This window comes from Oryctolagus cuniculus, chromosome 10 (genome assembly GCF_964237555.1).
Source record: "Oryctolagus cuniculus chromosome 10, mOryCun1.1, whole genome shotgun sequence".
Classification (NCBI taxonomy): Eukaryota; Metazoa; Chordata; class Mammalia; order Lagomorpha; family Leporidae; genus Oryctolagus; species Oryctolagus cuniculus.
Genome location: NC_091441.1, coordinates 2,295,222 through 2,315,243, shown reverse-complemented (window position 1 = coordinate 2,315,243; position 20,022 = coordinate 2,295,222). Strand labels below are relative to the sequence as shown.

At 56.7% G+C, this 20,022-nt stretch overlaps 1 protein-coding gene across 8 annotated transcripts in view; it reads left to right on the top strand.

The window, feature by feature from the left end:
• ZNF236 (zinc finger protein 236) overlaps positions 1-14,652 on the top strand; it is a 103,971-nt gene extending 89,319 nt beyond the window's left edge. For 7 of the 8 annotated variants that reach the window (XM_051838587.2, XM_051838586.2, XM_051838593.2 and 4 more), the window contains 5 exons: positions 2,187-2,318; positions 5,919-6,116; positions 7,896-8,025; positions 11,330-11,506; positions 12,336-14,652. In XM_051838587.2, the coding sequence (XP_051694547.1) occupies positions 2,187-2,318; positions 5,919-6,116; positions 7,896-8,025; positions 11,330-11,506; positions 12,336-12,457 (759 nt within the window). In that variant the 3' untranslated portion in view covers positions 12,458-14,652. Of the gene's footprint in view, positions 1-2,186; positions 2,319-5,918; positions 6,117-7,895; positions 8,026-11,329; positions 11,507-12,335 lie in introns of those variants that run through there. The other variant, XR_011379153.1, reaches the window with a different exon arrangement.
• Positions 14,653-20,022: the final 5,370 nt, after the last annotated feature.

The window sequence follows — 20,022 nt, the reverse complement described above, 5'->3', positions numbered from 1 at the left end:
TCAGGAGATGAATATGGAATGGCTTCATGTACGTTCTTAAAATTTCCTGTGCTTCTTGAATTTGGTGAAAGCTAACAGCAAGGAAAGAGGAGCATAGAGAAATCCAATATTCAGCATTTTCCTGCAGTTAAAATTTCATGCAGATTCATGAAAAATACTAAGACCTCCCTAAAGGAAAACGCCTATAAAGTAAACATTTAAATTATTGTAAATTTTAGAAAGAAATGAAAAGAACAGATGCTTATTATTTATTACATATATTTTGGGGGGTTTTATCATTGTGAAGTCTTAGAAAATAGTTGTATAAGAAAAGAAAATTTGTCTTTTTTTAAAAAAGATTTATTTATTTACTTGAAAGAAAAAGAGAGATCTTCCGTCTGCTGGCTCACTTCCCCAGAACGGTTGGGGCGGAGCCAGGCAGCAGCCAGGAGCTTGGAGCTTCTTCCGGGTCTCTCATGTGGGTGCAGAGGCCCAAACATGTGGGCCATCTTCCGCTACTTTCTGAGACCATTAGCAGGGAGCTGGGTTGTAAGTGGAGCAGCCGGAACACAAACCAGCACCCTTATGGGGTGCTGCCTTGTGGATGGTGGCCTTACCTGCTGTGGCACAACGCCGGCCCTGAAAATTGGTCTCAAGTGGTTTTGTTAAGTAGTTTAGTTATGGGCAAAGTTGAACCCATAAAAGCCAAAATTTTGAAACAAATACATTTTTATAAATCCATAATGAATCCTGATTTAAATTTGAAAAGGGCCCAATTTTAGGAGAATATTATTCTGGGTGGGTGATAATTCTAATCCAGAAACAGTTATTTTATTTTGAAATACGATTTGTTGGAGTGGAAGCTGAAGTGCAGTGATTTGAAACCTACTGACATGAAGACGACTTGGAGGGAAAATGCCGAGGGCGGCAGCGGGCGGGGAAGTTTCTTTCTCAGTGGCACGCTCGAGAGGACTCCTCTCCCTGAGCTGTGCGCAGTCGTGAGCTGGGAGGGCCTGTGCGCCGTGTTCTGTGAGCAGGTGCGGGCCTGCGCCTCGGGAAGCCTGCTCGGCAGGACAAGGCGATCTTAGTTCTTACTCTGGAATACAGGAAGAAGTGGTTTCCTTATAGATGAAGGGAGTTATTTCGTCTGTATTCTTACCGCTTATTAAACTCCTTACAGATGCTTGACCTGGGTAAGCCATTGAAAACTTGCGATTTGGGCTTCTAAGTGTGGTTTTCTTGGGTGTCAGTGAAAGGTCGGAGTTTGCCTGTGGAGTGTTTTACCACAGGTGGCAGTGTCAGGGTAAAGTGAGCAGGGCTGCTAGCCCTGCTGTTTAGGGCTTGCTTTCTTTTGAGCCGTAGTGTCCATCCTCTGCAAGTTACTGGTATTAAACCACTCGTGTCCTCCGTGGGTCTGCATGTGAGTGGAGCGGTGTGGCTGGCCGTCTCTCTGTCCCTGCTGTTGCCGAGGCTCCCCCATGCTGCAGCGTGTCCCCACACTTCTCTCCTTGTCTGGACCGTGACACCCGGTCCTGTGTGCACCCCACTTGTAATCCCCGCCCCTCACTCCTTGTCTAGACCATGACACCCGGTCCAGTGTGCACCCCATTTGTAATCCCCGCCCTTCTCTCCTTGTCACAGACCATGACACCCAGTCCAGTGTGCACCCCATTTGTAATCCCCGCCCCTCACCCCTTGTCCAGACTGTGACACCCGGTCCTGTGTGCACCCCACTTGTAATCCCCGCCCCTCACTCCTTGTCTAGACCGTGACACCCGGTCCTGTGTGCGCCCCACTTACAACCCTCACCCCTTGTCTAGACCATGACACCCGGTCCAGTGTGCACCCCATTTGTAATCCCCGCCCTTCTCTCCTTGTCACAGATCATGACACCCGGTCCAGCGTGCACCCCATTTGTAATCCCCGCCCCTCACCCCTTGTCCAGACTGTGACACCCGGTCCTGTGTGTGCCCCATTTGCGATGCATCCAGACTTGCTGGACGTTAGGCAGTTTCCACTTCTTGCTGCTGTGGACAGCGCCGTGTGCTCCGCTCCCCAGTGGGCAATGGGCACATCTCTGGGGTTGCTGAGCTAGATGGTGATTCTACCAGCTTGTTTTCCAAAGCAGCTGCCTCATAAAACGTCATAAAAATCACCACTTGCATGGCTGTTGTACAGTATATGAAAACCGGAATTGTCTTTTCCAGGGCCAGCAGTTCCCAGCGTTGCTCACGGACCCCTCCCTGGCCAGCCAAGGAGGCGCGGGCTCCCCACAGGTCATCCTAGTGAGCCACACCCCGCAGTCGGCAGCTGCCCCCTGTGAAGAAGTGGCCTACCAGGTGCGGTATATCCTTTGTTCATACACCTACAGATTTGGAAGGGGTGGTGGTACAGGGTCATGGACAAGGGTGGCCTGGGCAGCTGGGGCCAGCCTCTAGGGACGTGTCCCACAGCCAAATCCTGTGGTGACAGATACAGGATCTCATTGTTTCATTCCATGATTTTTTGGGGCTGAGGTTTTATTACCACTAAACTAGTGGGCAGGCATTTGGCCTAGCTGTTGGGGTCTTCATGGATGCCTGGGAGTATCAGCTGTAGGGACCCCAGCTTCCTGCCGGTGCAGACCCGGGAGCAGCAGGTGATGACTCAAGTAGTTGGATCCCTGCCGTCCACACGGGCGCTCTGGAGTGAGTTCCTGTGTTAGAAGACACTGCTGCCCAGTAGGAAGTCCAGAGCTTGTGGCTCGTGTCCCAGGGGCCAGCCAAGTGTAGACCAGTTTTGGTGCACGCAGGCCTGTGAGCTGGCTGCGCACCCTGAGGGGCAGACGGAAGCAGCTGTGGCCTCGTGGTCGCTGTGGCCATGCCTGAGGAGGGCAGCTGCCCAGTCCTGTTTCAGAGAGTGCTCCTGGCACAGTGCGGTGCACACCTTACCTGCTGCCTGGATGCACCGACCAGCAAACCGAACGGACATGCTGTTTTCTAAGCTGTGATTTCAGCATTCAGCTTACTGCAGCTGGAGGAGTCCTGTTTGTCGGGGATTCCCGTGCCCAAGGGAGCCTGAATGTTCTCAGGCCGGGGACAGCCTCCGCCTGACAGCCATCGCGTGCTAGCTAGCAGTGCCACAGAGCACACAGTCTGAGCGGCCAGAGAAGCCCTGCGAGGTGCCGTCTGTGTTGCTCTGCCGTGCTAGAACGAGCGGCGTTCGGTCGCTGCCTGCTCTTTCCGTGCTCCTGGAAGGCAGCTGGAGCCAACCAAAGCTTCTGGGCCCGGGTTGCCCTCAGCTCAGTCCCTTCCAGCCCCTGCCGCGCCCTGGCTCCGGCCCGTGGTGCTGTGCGCCTCCTAACTCCCGTGCTCGCTGCCTGGGGCCATAGACAGCCCTCCGGCTGTGTGCCGTCCCATGTGTAAGACAAGGTGTCTCCTGATGGCCACCCCAGGGACAGGTCAGAGAGACAGGACACAGCAAGCTCCTGGCCCTGGGTGCAGGTCCTGGCACAGCGCTGTCATGCTGGCATCTCGCTTACCTTGCCTTTCCATCCCAGGTTCTGAAGGCAAACCCATGCTGAGTGAGACTGCGGTGTAGACGTGTGTGTGTTGGGAAAGGGCTGTCGAGAGCCGCCTCCACAGCCAGTCTCTGCTGCAATGGCCAGAGCTGGGCTGATCGGAAGCCAGGAGCCAGGAGCTTCCTCAGGGTCTCCCATGTGGGTGCAGGGACCCAAGGACTTGGACCGTCTCCCATTGCTTTCTGAGGGACCTCAGTAGGGAACTGGATCAGAAGTGGAGCAGTCAGGATCTGAAGGGGTGCCCATATGGGATGTGGACACTGCAGATGGCGGCTTAACCCACCATGCCACAGTGGCAGCCCCCCTCGACACTTCTACAATTTATTTATTTAAAAAGCAGGGTCCAGAAAGGGAGAAAGAGAGAAAGAAGGATCCTCCATTGCAGATTCACTTCCTCAGTGCGCACATGGCTAGGGCTGGGCCAAACCAAATCCAGGAGCCTGGAACTCCTCCATTCAGGTCTCCACGTGGGTGGCAGGGACCCTTCGCACTCGAGCCATCCCTGCCTTCCAGCGTGCATGACAGCAATGGCCGGACTGGGTCCCAGGCACTCCCACAGGAGGTGCACGTGTCCCAGACAGTGGTGTCACCCACTGAGCCAGATGAAGCCCCGCTGCCCCTCTCGATGTGCGTTACTCGGTGAGGTGCCTGTGGCGGTGCCTGTTTTTATGCACAGGGAAACTGAGGTTCAAACGTAAGTGAAACCTCTCAAGATAGGTTGCTTGTGAGAGACAGCAGGTGTTGAACCGGCTGGGTGTCTGAACACAGGAACAGAGCTTTCGATGGTCGCTCTTGGGCTCCCTGTGAGTCGCCATCTGCTGGTCTCCAGGCAGGTTTTCAGGAAGAAGCCAGCTTGTTAGAGGGAGGCTGGTTACGTGCTGGGCCTGTCTGAGGTGAGCTCAGTAGGTCTGTGGCCGCGGGTTGAGAGGGGCAGGGCCAAGTCCCCTCGCCCCTGCCCAGGCAGACCTGCCCCTCAGGCTTACTGCCCCGAAAGCTGATCCAAGAGACTGGTGTGGGCACACTGGCAGGCTGCATGGCTCAGCTCAGCTCAGCCCACCTGGAACAGAGTCCCCTCTCCGTTTGGCACCTCAGTGTATTTTCACGTGTGCGTGGTCACTGGAGGCACAGTCCCAGCGGGGGCCAGCAGCCTCACTGTTGCTGGAAAGCATTTGTGTGTAGAAGTAGCATTGTGCTTAGTGCTTCCTTGAGTGAAGTGGGACTCACGTAGAACTCTTGCGTGCCGTGAGTGAGGTGTCTGTGTTGTGGGCCTCACATAGAACTCTTGCGTGCCGTGAGTGAGGTGTTTGTGTTGTGTGCTGGTGACCGTGCCTGCAGATGGACATCGTCAGTGTGGCCTCTGTCTCAGGCAGGTGCGGGAGTGTGCGCACCACCACTCCAGTGTTTTCCTCATGCTCTTTGTTCACAGGAAGTACCTTGTGTGTACACGTCCAAGCATGTTTTGTTTGTGTGCGTACCCACATGCGTGTGCACACATCTGTCTGGGGCGTGTCACACACTCACAGTGTCTCTTCTGTTTCGTTCTTTCTTCCCCCCACACCATTCTTTTATTCCAGCACAGATTAATAATGCCAGAGCACCCTGTTGAAATCTTGTTGCAGTTAAATATTTTCCTCTAGTGTGTATTCCAGGATTATGAACAGTTACCTGAGAAATTAGGAATAATGAAAGTGTCAGAAAGTACCGTCAGTTTTCTTGTAATCGTTGCCTTAATCCTCACGCATTTCCGTCGCACAGCTGACCCCTGTTGTGTGCTGACCAGGCTGAGTATCAGCCCCTCCTACTCTTCGTATCGGTTTCTGAAGCGGTGGCAGCCGGGCAGAGGAGCTGAGCCCTCCTGGTCAGTGTGGCGCCCACGTTGATGGAGGCGCCTTCTGCTGCTGCCGATTGGCGTGTGGTGCGGCTTGGTGGGAGTGGTCCTCAGTCAGAGCATTCTCAGAGTTCGTGGCGGATTCCTGTCCCAGCCCAAGCTCAGCAGCGCTCAGGGGCGCGCGCTGTGTGCAGGAGCTCACGTGGTCCCCATCCCGGCAGGCTGGTGGCCGTGTCACTACGCGCTCTCAGCTGCAGGAACAGGCATGTGGGGGTCCACTCTGGCCCACAGTGGCCTGGATGGCACTGCCGGTCCTGGACTCTGCACCTGGTCTGTCTGGCTCTGGCCGTCACTCGTTTGTCAAATCTTGGTTGGTCAGCCCTCGTCCGGTGTCCCTGGCTAGATCTGACCAAGATGATGCAAGGTGCGCCCTGTGGGCCAGCGTGTCCACATCTTCGTGGGCCTGTTGTGATCCTGGCCATCTGCTGCCGTGTGGAATGTGCTCATCTGATGCTGAGAGAGGCAAGTCACCAAATTTCTGACCCACTCTAGGTGACGGATGTCTCAGCCACCCTGGCCCAGGGCACCCAGCCCGAGAAGGAGGGCCGGGCGCGCCAGTGCCTGGAGTGTGACCGCGCCTTCTCGTCGGCCGCCGTGCTCATGCACCACAGCAGGGAGGTGCACGGCCAGGAGCGCATCCACGGCTGCCTCGTCTGCAGGAAGGCCTTCAAGCGTGCCACGCACCTCAAGGTAGCCCTCACCCGGGCCGGGCAGGAGCCTGGGGAGAGATCCCCCATGTCTGAGAAGCCTGTGGCGCACAGCCCTTCACCACGCGCTTTGGTCGTGGCCGTCTCTGGTGCGCATCCTCCCGTGCACTTCAGTGTCGGTTTCTGATGTGGGTTGGAGCGGCGTTGCACCACTTCTCACCTGTCAGACCGGCCATCCTGGGAAGGCTCTAGGACGCAGGCGTGCCCGCCACAAGGTAGCAGGCCTCCCAGGGGAGGTGGCCGCAGCTGGTGAAGTGCTGCGCACTCACCTTGGGCAGCCGCCCTGCAGGTGCACCTCCGCACACACAGGCTCCCTGCACGGCGTTCACGGCCATGGCCATGTGGTTGCAGGTGGTTGGATGTCCATGAGAGGCAGCTCGGGGAAGGCCCAGGCAGCAGGAGCAGGAGCAGGAGTGGGCAGACTCCCAGCTGAGTGATGTGCAGCCCAGGGCTCTCCTTCTTCTAAGGGAAACCACGCGGAAAGGGCCAAAAGCCAGACAAAGTCTGTCCTGGACAAACCTGACCAGTGCCACTGGAGCCTGAGTCGCACGTGGTGCGTGTCCAGTGCTAGGTCATGGTGTGGGTCCGTCAGTCTGTGCTGGTGCCTCCTGGAGCCCCGCGGCCTGCTTCTGGTGCTAGCAAAACATGAGCTAGATCCCAACAGAGGGTGTCCCACAGACCCTGGCCAGCCCTGTAGAACCGTGCAGGTCCTCACAAGCGAGGCCAGTCAGACACGGTCAGGGGAGGAGCACGAGGAGCAGATGAACACAGAGCAGGGCATGAGAGCGCGCACGGGCCTAGCGACCGTGCGGCAGCTGTGGCAGAGCCAGGACAGTGCACGCCGAATGCAGGCCCTGGGTGCATGGGGAGTGCATGTGTCTGCTCGAGCCTTCCACATTTCACATAGCAGGCGCTCACTGTGTGAAGACAGGGGTCCCAGAAACGGGGAACTCTGACCTTAGCACGCTCAGGGTTCAGTGAGATTGTCGTTAGCTGTGGCGCCGCCTGGGGCAGCAGAAGCCCAGGCTCAGCCTGCTCACCACGGAGGGCGCCTGCCCCTGGCCAGGCCGGCACTCGCCCTGTGCTGCCGGAGTGCCCAGTGGAGCCAGGGCCCAGCCTCTCGGTATCCTCCTGTGCTGTCTGGCCGTGGAGTGACGTGACGCCTGTGCACGTCAGACACTCGCCACGCGCTGCCTAGGGAAAGTTCCTGCAGACGGTGGCTCGGCCGGCACTGGTGAGCCTTGGGAGCAGGAGGCGGTGGCACCCAGTGCCCTGCGGATGCAGGCAGGTGAGCACCCTGGTCCCAGGGCGCAGTCTCTGCCACACGTGACCCTGCAGCTTCAGGAGGCTGGGGCCGTGGTGAGGCAGGAGCCTCCGCGGTCTGCAGGCTTTATGGAGAGTGTCCTTGAAGGACGTCTCTGCCACCGGCTGTGTCCACCGCTGAAGGAGGAGCGTGACGTGGCGCTGTCCCTGGACTGGCTGTGGTGTCCTCATTGCAGCCCGTGGGAGGACTGTGTATGGCCCATTGGAAGCAGGTGTGGCAAGGCCACATCGTTTGTGGTAGAGCTCAGGTTGGAGCCTGGGGTCTCTCCATCTGGCTCCTGGTGACAAGCTCTGGTCCTGGGGAACGCAGCACCACGTGGCCTGGTCTCGTGGTTGCCACTGGTGCTTCGGTGTGGGGCTTGGTTTCCCCTTTGTGCTCTGTGGTCTTAGGTTCTGTTAGCGTCCTCATGTGCGTGTCGCTTTGTGCTATCTCTGCCAGGAACACATGCAGACGCACCAAGCGGGCCCTTCCCTAAGCTCCCAGAAGCCAAGAGTGTTTAAATGCGACACCTGTGAAAAGGCGTTTGCCAAGCCCAGCCAGCTGGAGCGGCACAGTCGCATCCACACAGGTAAGGGGTGCGAGGCCGCCATGCGTTTGCTTTGGAAGGAGACAGCGGGACTGGGGACGTACAAGGGCCACAGCTTCCAGGCCCCCTCGTTGTGATCCGTGTGTCATCCTCACTAACTCTCAGCTCGGACACACTGCGGCTTGTGTCCTCACCCTAGAACGGAAGCCGCGGGCAGGAGCCCCTCCTGTTAGGACAGGCACACGGACCCACCCACCCAGCCGGCCCTGCGGCCCCTGTCCTCTGGTAACGCTGTTGGAGCCCTTCTGTCTGCCTCCTCCCGTCACGTCCCGCCTCTCAGGTCCCCTGCTCCACCCACAAGGCTCCCTGCTCTCAGCCCCTCGTCCACGCAGTGGCCACACTGAAACCCTGGGCCAAAGGAGCACCTCTCACACACACACACACACACACACCCCGGCCTGGCTAGGGGCTCGGTCACCCACGGCTCCATCACGGCACCTGGCACGGCCGTGCCGGGTCCTCCACTCGCCTGCCCCGTCGTCCCTCTGCTTTGGAGCACAGTGTTCCCGGGGCCAGTAGCCTTCCCCTTCTCCCCGAGCTGTTTTCTGAGTCGTCCTCTGGCCTTGGCACATGTAGCCCTTCCCCGGGGGGCTGCTCCATGGCCACCAGGGCCCCAGGGCCCACATGGCCACCCCTCCTGGGTTCCCTCCCATCTCCCCCCCTGGGCTGTGGCCTCCGTCAGGGACCTGGAGCCTCCGTGTGTGTGGTTGGAGTTCTATGCTGAGCTGCTGTTGTTTGCATGCCTGCTCCAGGTGAGTGCCGTTTGCTGTGGTGGTGAGGTAGGTGCACGGCACTGAGCACCGTGGGAGCGCGGAGGTGACTGGAGAGTGCAGGGGAGCTGCAGGCTGGGCACCGGCAGGTGCCATCTGGGAGTGTGGAGAATGGGCGCGCCGTCTACACTGAGCTGCACTGGTTGTTGTCTTCCTTTAATCTCCTGGTCTATGTGCTTCATTAAATATTTCCATAGCGTCTCTCAGAATGAGTGGTTTAATAACAGGTATCTGTTTTTTCTCTTTTTTAAAAAGATTGATTTATTTATTCGAAAGGCAGAGTTACAAAGAGAGAGAGGGAGAGACAGAGAGAGGTCTTCCATCCACTAGTTCATTTCCTAAATGGCCACAACGGCCAGAGCTGGGCTGGTCTGAAGCCAGGAGCCAAGAGCTTCTTCCGGGTCTCCCACGCAGGCGCAGGGGCCCCAGCACTTGGGCATCTTCCCTGCTTTCCCAGATGCATCCAGGGAGCTGGATCGGAAGTGGAGCAGCCCGGACATGAATTGGGGCCTGTATGGGATGCCAGCACTGCAGGCAGTGGCTTTTATCTGCTGTGTCACCGTGCCAGCCCCTCTTTTTTTAATTTTAAAAAATTCGTCTATTTTCATTTTTGAAAGACAGGGAGACAGATACAAAACATCTTATAGTCACCAATTAAATCCTCAAATGCCTGAGCAGCCAAGGCTGGGCCAGGCTGAAACCAGAACCTGGACGCAGTCCGGGTCTCGCACTTGGGTGGCAGAGACTCAGGTACTGGAGCCCTCACCACGGCCTCCCCGGCTGCATGTCAGTAGGACGCTGAGTCAGAAGCTGGAGTGTCTGGGACTCAGACCAGCCCCTTGAGCAATGGAGCGACGTAGCTACGTGCCAGATGCCTGCCCCACGCCCCGGGTGCCGTGTGCCAGATGCCTGCCCCACGCCCCTGGGTGCTGTGTGGAATTTTCCCTTTCAGTTTCTCAGATACTCACTGCTCATGCAACTGTGAAACATTTAATATTTTAGTATTTTTACCTGATTTTTGGAAGCAGCATTTGTATTTGTTCCTGAGTTGTGTTTTCCTCTTTGTGACTGGAGGTAAGGTGGTGGTGGTGACATCTGCTGTCCTGCTCTTTGTAGTTAAGTGGATCGTGAAGACTGGTGTTGGGCCGTGTGTGTGCGTGTGCATGTGCACGCATGTGCACACTGGAGCCCACCAGGTGGCTGATGGACCTGATCTTGACTGTGTCGCTTAGGAGGATGTTCTCTTTACCCCCCCCCAACTTTTTTAAACTTACAAGATTTTCTTTTTTCATTTTATGCAAAAGGCAGTGAGACAGAGAGATCTTCTGTCTACTTGTTCATCCTTAAGTGCCGTGCGGGTGGGAGCTGGGGCAGTCTGAGGCCAGGACCAGGAACGCTTTGCAGGCCTCCCGTTGGGCACACACGTCAGCGTGTGACCGGGAGCGCATGGACAGCCAGGGTGCGCACTCATGACCCCGAGCCCGGCTTCCTGAGGGTCTCTTGTCTGCGGGTGCTTGGTGCCCTGCGTCTTGGGCTGCCTGTTGACAGCACACGGTGTTCTGGCTTCAGGGCCTAGCACTTGTCCTCCTGCTGCAGCCTCGCTTCATGCAGCCCCAGCTAACCCTGAGAGCTCTGGGAACAAGCCACGCATGTTCTGGAATCGTTGCCAGTCATGCTGCCTTGGCTGGGACTTGTATAACTGCAAGGACTGGGGAGGGGACCGGCTTTAGTTTCCCTTTGTTCCGGACCCCGTGAGACAGCTTCCACGGGATGGGAGGGGGGGGAGCAGGTGGCGTTGGGGCAGTGCGGGGTGGGTAGCGGAGCCAGACGTCGGGCCTGGCGCCCCTTCCTCTCACTCTTCAGTCTCCCTGTTAACATGAGTGCAGTTAAGTAGCGTTCACAAAAGCACGTGTGGTCTGTTGAGTGGAGCTGGTATTCTCGTGTCCTTACTGTCTTCGTTTAAACCATTTATGCTCTGCTTTTTATCATGGGTGCTTCTGGGGCTCTGAGTAGTGCTGATGGGAGTTCTGCTGTCCTGGCACGGAGTGGCTTCACCAAAACTCTTGGATGGGCAACAGGCGGCTCATCGCCGTGTCCCGGGGCTGGCGATGCGGTGCGCAGGTTAAACCACTGCCTGCAACACTGGCATCTGGGACCGGTGTGCCGGTGGAGTCCTCGCCGCCCGGCTTCTGATCCAGCTCTGTCAACGTGCTTCAGAAAGCAGGGATGATGGCCCAAGCACGTGGGTCTCTGCCACTCGTGTGGGAGGCCCGGATGGAGTTCAAGGGTCCTGGCTTCAGCCCGGCTTAGCCCTGGCTGTTGCTGTCATCTGGGGAGTGACCCAGTAGGTGGGTCTCTCTGTCTCTTCCTCTCTGTCCCACTGCCTTTCAAATAAAATAAACATCAGAAAAAAACACAGCCAAACCCACCGTGGCCTCTTTTCTTCAGGTTCAGCTTCTCTCACACGCTTGTCAGCAGCGGCCTGAGAGATGCTGACCGTGGCCTCTGTCCTGCAGGGGAGCGGCCCTTCCACTGCACGCTGTGCGAGAAAGCCTTCAACCAGAAGAGCGCGCTGCAGGTGCACATGAAGAAGCACACGGGGGAGCGGCCCTACCGCTGCGCCCACTGCGCCATGGGCTTCACGCAGAAGAGCAACATGAAGCTGCATGTGAAGCGGGCGCACAGCTGCACTGGTGAGAGGCCCTGGCGCCGCAGCCCCGCGCACGGGCTCTCCCAGGGCCCGCGGGGACTGGGTGTTGTGTGTGGTGCGCCCGCAGGGCACGAGCCAAGAAAGCCCGGCCTGGGGCCAGCGAGTGCCCAGGTCAGACTCTGGGCTTTGGTCAGCTCACCCCTTAGTGTCTGCTGGCTCCGAAGTTGGCTGGGAGCAGCCCGCCCCAACACAGGACCTGGTCAGAATGTATTTCTGATTTGTTTCGGCAGAGGGTACAGAACTTTCTAGGAGCAAAGCGGCCCCCCAGACTTGAGTGGGTGCATTGAGTGGTCAGTGGACAGAGCTTCCCGTAGCCTGGGGGCAGCACTCAGGAGGCCCTGTCGGTGCCGCTGCTGCCTCCGTGTGCCGTCAAGGGCCGTGGAGCTGCATGGCAGTGGCCGGCAGGTGCCCTGCTGCTCAGCCGGCGTCTTTCGGCCCAGAGGACACCTGGCTGCTGCACTCCACCAGCCTGGTGCTGTCAGAGTCGGGATCCCGGGCTGTGGGATCGCGTGGGCTCCCTCTTGTTGACTCTAGGCTGTGTTTCGGGAACGGGTATAGCAAACCTGCAGAGGAGGAGTTAGAAGTAGGGAAGTCCGCCATGCCTGGCATGATGGCTCGGTTTGACGGGTGTGAAAAGGTGTGTGTGCGTGAGCAGCGGGGCCTCTGGGGAGCAGGTGGGCGGAACATCCCCTCCGCGGGGCGAGATTGCGTGCTCCCTCCTCGCCTGAGCCTGCCGCCCGAGCCCACAGGGCGAGGCGAGCGAGGAGCTGCCTGTCTGAGGCTGTGCCTGTCCTTTCTCTGCCTGTGTACAGGAACCTTGCCGGAGGCCACTGGGCACCCGGAGCAGGACGGGGAGGAGCTGAGGACCCTGCACTTGGAGGAGGTGGTGCAGGAGGCGGCGGGCGAGTGGCAGGCGCTCACCAACGTGTTCTGAAGCCGGCCGGAGGACACGGCCCGGGCCACGGGCCAGGACGGCGCACCGGGATTTCTGTTTCAGGGCTTCAAGTGTTGGAAACACTACACAATCGGTTTTTAGCTCTGAAATTCCCTAAGAATCATTGTCTTTCAGAGACTGACAGGAGGGAAGCTGGGAAAGATGTAGACGTGGCGTTGCCCGTTGTCTACAGATCACTGAACTCAGGTACTGCGAGAGGCAGGTGCATCTTCCACACCTCGGCCGGTGCATCGGTACGGCAGAAGCTGCCGGTCTTCTGTCACTTAGTGTGATTTCGTCGTATTAGCAGAGACAGAGTCAACATGGAGAAGCGTGCCAGATGTCCGCCATGCTTCCTGTTAGGCGAGGCGTAGCTTAGAGCAGGAAAGTGTCCCACCGCACAGGGAAGTTTTTGCCACTTTTTTGTCTGTGCATTTGGAAAATTAGAAGAAATCGACTCTTTGTAGTCTGCCATAAGTTAATGCAACCAGTACCTTGAGAGCTGGCTGGCCCAGCGCTCTCCTACGCGGACCTCGGGTCCTGCAGAGCAATGCAGTGTGGGGCGGCAGCAGGGAGGCCAGAGGAGCTGGCCCAGGGCCGGTGCCATGGCCACTGCAGGAGCGTTTGCTCAGGTGCGCTGGGCGAGGACCGCGCCCGCACAAGCCATCCCTGCAGCCGGGGTGCGCAGGCCGTGTGCCGGGAACGGGCAGCGCTGCCCCGTGGTCTCCACGCCGCGACCTTCTCTTTCAGCCTGAGGAGCGTGTGTTTTATTTCAGGGAATTCTCAGTATCATCAACGGTGCCACAGCAAACACGTCCCAGACGGAATCCCACCCACGCGGGGGCCGCGCGCGCATCGTCCGCGCGGCATTCCAAAGCTGGGAAGGCCCCTGGCTCCACGTTGGTGTCCTGTGCTGTGTACAGACAGCCGCGGGCAGGCGGCAGGCGGCAGGCGGGCTCTGCGGCGGGGCTGTCTGCTCTGTGAATAGCGCCCGGGGCTCCGCGCCCCACCAGCACTTCAGATCAGTATTGTGTCATTTCTCCCGCAGAGGGGTCTCTTTTCCATTGTAATATAAAGCTGGGTTTTATTTTATTTTCCTGAAAAATAATTGCCTTTATTTTCTCTCGTTGCCTCCTTGGTTCCAGAAGAGAGTAGTTTTATTATAAATATCGTATGGACTTTGTGCAGTGAGAGAGGGGCTCGTTGCCGGTTCCTAAGAAGGAGACGTTCACTGTTAGTCGGGAAGGCACCTTCCGATCCTGCTGTTGTTCACCTCTGCGGATGTACATACGTGATATTGATGGTGAGATGGAAACTTTTGTTACGTGAAGATATTTAAGTCAGAAAACTGTTAAATAATATTACTTTTTTTCCAAACTGCTTTGTGTATTGTATATTTTTTTAAGAAAACGAAAGCCTTATTTGACTTATTCTTGTGATGCTGGACTTATTATAAATCTCGAGGTTTCCCTGAATGTCAGTGTGTGTAACTGGCTGTTGTCAGTCTATTCAGAATAATTGTAAGTGTGCTAGAGTTTCAAAGGTTCTGCTTTTAATGCACTTTTTTCTTTTATATACAATTTTGTATTAAAATATTTTAGAAATGTTAGTTAATTTTGGTGAACAAATATCCCCCAAAGTTGAAATTATTGGAATTTTAAATTTTCGTTCTTGCTGGGCTATTTATTTTGCTTTTAGCATTAAATGTCACCTCAGGACCCCTTTGAAAAGGGTGGTTTAGTTTCCAAATTGTACAGAAAGCATAGTTTAGTGAACTGTATTAATTAATTATGCCTATGTCAGGCCTTAACAGATGAATCTAAAGCCTATTTTTATTTTGGTTAAAGAAAAAGAAATCTATCAATAACCCATTTTATGTCTTCTCTCAAATTATTGGAAGGCAAACACAAGACATTTACTTACTGGTTTGATCTACTTCCTGATCACAAAAGCTGCTTCTTTGCAAAACATTCCTTGAAAAATGTAAGGATTTGGGAAGTTGTACTTTCACTTGAATCTTTGTGGTTTACAGGCTGATCTTTATATTCTGCTGGCTGATTAAAAAGTCCTGCTAGAGAGATCCAGCTTCCTGCGTCACCGGGGTTTTGCATAGAGTATTGTGTTTCTAGACCACCTCTGCGTAGCATACTGCCTTGGGATGACCATAAATTTGAAAGTGATATTCGGAAATGTGATCGATGCTTTTCTTTTAAAAATACTGAAGGTAGACAGGCTCGCCACTTGGGTTAACTCCAGTCCAGGTGTCTTTCACAGGAAGAGCTTCACTGCCGCTTGGCTCTACCTCCGTGAAGTCTGCACAGCGCAGGTGTGGCTCAGGAGAGTGGGCCCCCGGCCCCCGGCCCCCGGCCCCGGCCCCCGGCCCCCGGCCCCCGGCCCCGGCCCCCGGCCCGCCCCCTGGCCGGCAGGCCCAGCTGTCTCTAACCCAGTGTCCTCGTGAAGTCATTGTTAAACACGAAAAGGAGCTGAGATGGATCCCTCCCCGTCCCAAAGACACTGAACTTGGAGCCAGGCTGGGAACTGGTGCCGCGCCGAGGCCAGAGCCGTGGCTCCTCGTGGGCGGCCTGCGAGTGAACTCTCAGGCGCCCCCGCTCCCCAGGCTCCGCTGTGCTGCTTGTCAGGGGCATAGGAGCGAGTGCGCAGGGGAGCCCCGCCCCCACAGCCCCCCTGCGGGCAGCTGGGACCCTGAGGGCGCCGATGGGGCAGGAATGCCTCCTAGCCACGGGTCCCTCTGCTCCTCCAGTGTCGTCTTCCTGCCCCTCTTCTGTCCTCGGGGACAAGGAAGTCTGGGTTTCAGGCTGACAGCTCGTGTTCCGTGACCCCTCCAACCTGATGTGCCGGACACGCATGTGTCAGTGCAGGCGCGAGATTTAAAGTGGGAGTGAGCTTCTGTCCTGTGGCTTTTCCTCGCTTTGGGAGAATATTTGCAACGTGTTGAGACAGACATCTCAACCTGAGAGGTCCTTCATGTCAGCAGCATTCTGTAAAGGAACTACACAAGCTGTATAGAACTGCTTTCCTAGTGTGCGTTTTTAGGGATATTTCATGCCTGCTTCCTACGTAATTTTTTTCCCCAAAGGTTATTTCAAAGTCAAAACTGTGCCCTCCCCTCACACACACACACACACACACACACACAAAACAGTTAATCAAGTGTTGATCATTGCTAATTTATTATTTTTCTAAAACTTATCGCATAGCAAGTGAGGTGGGGGAGATTTTGCAACTGACCCTCCCCAACTACAGTTACCTGTTTTGATTTTAAGATTCGTGTATTTATTTATTTGAACGGCAGAGCAACAGAGAGGGGGAGACAGAGAGAGAGGTCTTCCATCTGTTGGTTCACTCCCCAGAGGGCGGCCACAGCCAGATCTGGGCCCGGCAGAAGCCGGGAGCCAGGAGCTCCATACAGGTTCCCCGTTTGAGCCACCTTCCACTGCCTTCCCAGAGGCATCGGCAGGAAGCTGGATTGGCAGTGGGGCAGCCGGGACTTGAACCAGCGCTCTGATGCGGGCTGCTGGCCTCGCAGGTGGCGGCTTCACCACATCACAACACCAGCTTTGCCGGTTAATCTGTACTCTTGTAGTGTAGATGCTTTTGTTTCTTTTTATCATAAAATTTCAAAGGAACACACATGACCCAGCTTAATGGGCCATCTCCACCTGGGGCCTCCGTGTCTTGACTTCATTCTAACGAGAAACCCATTGAAATCTCGCACTCTTGTCTGCAGCGTGAGGCGGCGGGATTGTGCGCGTGCAGGAGCCCGGCTCCCGCCTCCTGCTGGCCTCGTCTTGGCCTTGGCAGGGTCTCGGACCAGGCGTCCTGTGGTCCCTGTGTGTCCCGTGCACAGACGCACACGTGCTCAGACGGACGCGCTCACGGTGTCCACGTCCACTGCCCTCAGGCGCTGTGGTAGGGCTTTATTTTTTTATTTTTGGTGAGAATGACTAATAAATATTTAAGACACTAAAAAATAAAGATCAGTAGAAATGGCAGAGCAATAGCTGGTAAGCATAAAGGATTTTGCTATTTAATCTTTTTTATGTGTAACACTTCACAGCATGAACACTTTTGTATTAAACCGAGATTTGTATTCTATTTCAGATTCTAAAATGACATAGTGATTTGTTCTTAATTCACCACTAAAGAAAGTTTTTAAAGTTAATTTTTTTTTTATTTACAGAAGAGTTCTCTTTTTATCTTGAGAATTGTTTCATGGTCTATTTATACATTGGATGATATTTATTTAATCCAATTTTGTATTAGAAATGGATAGTTATGCCAAAAGCCACTGTGCTGGCTTTAAAAATAATAAAAATAGTTTTTGTATTATTTTAAAACTCCTGTATATTTACTTATTTGGGTTGGGGTCAGCTGTAGCTGGTGTCCAGGTAGCACGCTCGGCACGGGCCCGCCAACACCAGGTTGCAAACCGACCGTCGCGGGCAGGGAGGACCGTCCTGCGATCCTTCTCCAGGGCTCTGCTTCCTCTCACCTTGGAACGGTTCTTAGGAGTGGCTTGACAACCAGTCGTGCTGTATCCGTGTGCTGCCGATGATGTGGGGGGTGTTGGACTTTCCTGGGACATCAGCGTGGCTTGTAGCATCCGCTTTAACCGGACGTGAGTGCATGTGGCTCTGTGCCGCATTCGCAGGTAGAAGTTCTCGGTCTGTAGACTCATTATCCCCTTTGGCAAACTGAGGGCCTCTGTGCAGAGCAGGGACCCCACACGGGACTGAGACAGTGGAAATGGTCCTGCTGGACGCGCCCGGGCGGGGAAGCCTGCCGCACGCGTGCAGAGCCTGAGGCCTCCGTGGGGAGGGGCTAGTGGTATTTGTTTTACGATTTATTTATTGGGAAGTCAGTTAAGAGAGGGAGAGACTTCCATCCGCTGGTTTGCTTCCTAGGTGGCTTCGACAGCCGGGGCTGGGCCAGAAAGCTGGATGGGAAGTGGAGCAGCCGGGTCTTGAACCGGCGCCCATAATGGGATGCTGGTGTCACAGGCGGCGGCTTTACCCACTACGCCACAACACCGGCCCCAGGATTTTTTTTTTTTTTTTTTAAACTATGAGATCACAGAGAATTCGTTCCCAGGGCAGTGGGTGGTCTCAGCTGCTCGTGAGGTTTTTGGGGTGCCTAGCTGTGATGATGCCATACAGAGCCTCGTGGGAGCGTGATGAAGGCGCAGACACAGCCCAGTGCCGAGCGCCGTCTCCCAGGGCCAGTCCGGCTGGGCTCCCTGCCACACGACCGGATCCTTCCCAGCTCCTCTGCGTGTGCGGGGACCGGCTGGTCCCCATCCTGTCGCACACCAGGCTGCAGGGCGCCACTGCCCCCTTGGGATGGGGCTGACTCGGGCTCCTGTTGGGGTGGGCGTCAGGCCTGTTTCGGGCCCAGGCCCAGCTCACTGGGCAGATGGCTAACTCGGCCACACCGTGCTGCCGTTGTGATCACCTCCTGCCTCCCTAGGGAGAGGGACAGGCACGGCCTCACACGGCCCTGCCGAGGAGCGGATGGGTGCCCTCCCCATCTGAGGAATCAGCGAGCGCCGCTGCCTCAGTAACCACGCTCTACAGCAGAGAAACGCTCACGGGAACGCAAGACAGCTCCCATGTTTCCCAGCCACTGGCTTAGTGACCACGGGTACAGGTGGACAGCAGCTGGCCATCTACCCCAGGGCGCCCTCCAGTCGGGTTTCGCAAGCGGAATCCAAAATACCTTGTATCCTTTTTGTAGCACCTTCGTTGTTGAAGCAGCATCTAATTTACAGAAAAGTCACTAGGGCCCCAGGAGATGGTTCATGGTTGGCCCTCGGGACCTCCGCTCCCACGTCCGGGGACGCGATGAGCCATGTTGGCAAATGCTGGAAAACAGCGTCTCTACTGCACACGCGGTGCAGTGGTGTAGCGACAGTTTGCGTGGCTTCTCCATCGCATGGTGCATTGTCAGTGGTCCATGGTGACGTGGAGCACACGGGGCAGGTGCGTGGAGGGGGGGGGTCTGTGCTCGTCCGTCATTCCAGGGATGTGAGTTCAGACCCCACGGTGGGCCCTGAAACCAACGTGTCCCCGGCGTGCCGGGGACACTGTACTCCCCCCCGCCCCCACACACACACCACCCTGCTCCTGACATTCTGAAAGCCACTGTCCAGCCGGCAGCACGTTGTCCCCAGGCCTGTTGATCGCTGGGTTAGGGGACTCGGCCGGCCAGGCCTCCTCCCTGCGGCCCCTTCCCCCTTGCTGACCTGTGACCCAGGAGGCCCTGCAGCTGGGTTTCCCCGTCCCCACTCCAGCGTGTGTGCCGCGATTCCTACACCAGGACCCAGGACCGGGACCTCCACGTCCGTCTGCACTTGCTGTTGGGAGGGCGTTGCCCCCCTCCCTCTTTGCCTAACGTGGGCTGGGCACGTGGATTCCTAGCGTGTTCAGCGGACTGCAGTCCTTAGGGCCTTGCTTTACTGTGGTGCCCACAGAATCCCGCTCCTTTGGGTAGCGCCGAGTCCTTTGGCTAGGGGCCCGTTACTCCCCGAAACACCTTGTGGCTCCTGGCAGTCACGCCTCATCCAGAGACCCTTCTTCCCTCTGGTGGAGAGTGGGGTTTGCAAAACTACAGCAGGGGCCAGCGCCGTGGCGGGCGGGTAAAGCCGCCGCCTGCAGTGCCGGCACCCCGTGTGGGCGCTGTTTGGAGTCCCAGCGGCTCTATCCCGGGGCCCCGCGCCCACTTGGGAGACCCAGAAGCAGCTCCTGGCTCCTGGCTTCAGATCTTCCCAGCTCCCATGATTGCAGCCATTGGGGAGTGAACCAGTGGGTGGAAGACTCTGACTCTCTCTCTCTCTCTCTCTGCCTTTCAAATAAATAATTCTTAAATAAAACAAGGAGCCAGAGCTGGGGAAACCTGCACGCATGCATTGTGTGCTGCCTCACACGTGTGCCCACACGTCCATCTCTGTCTCCACCTACATATGGAGCCTTGGGATCCCACTGATGCCCTCAATCCAACCAGTGGGGGCTCCTCCCCAGCCCCACCCCATCTGTGGGCAGCTGCATCCCTGCCCAGCGGTGAGCCGCTCAGAGCCTGCCCTCTGCAGTCTGCTAATTTGCCGGTCCCCCTGTCAGTCTCAGCGCTCCTGCCTGGGTCCCCCGAGCCCTGGCCATCCCCGCCGTCCCCCAGGAGGGACCGAGAGTCCTCTCCCCGGTCAACACAGCTGAAGGGAGACCAGGAGCCCCCGTGGGTGTTGTCAGGGGACCTGCCGCCCGTCCTCTGCCTGTCCTCCGGTCTCCATGCTGATGTAGATTGGAAGCTGGAGCCGGGCGTGGAGGGTCGAGGCCTGGCTGGGCCGGGCAGCTGCCTCACAGGGTGGACGGACGCCAGGTGCTCTGGGGTCTTGGGTGAGCGAGTTCTGGGCGCTTGCCGGGTGCTGCTGCGGTCACTCCCGGGTGGCGGAGAGGGGGGACTGCAGGGCCCGCACCTCCCTGGGCTCAGGCGGGGCCCTGGGGCTGCTGGAGACTGGGCAGGGCCCTGGCTGGGTCCGGAGCTCCGGCTGCTCC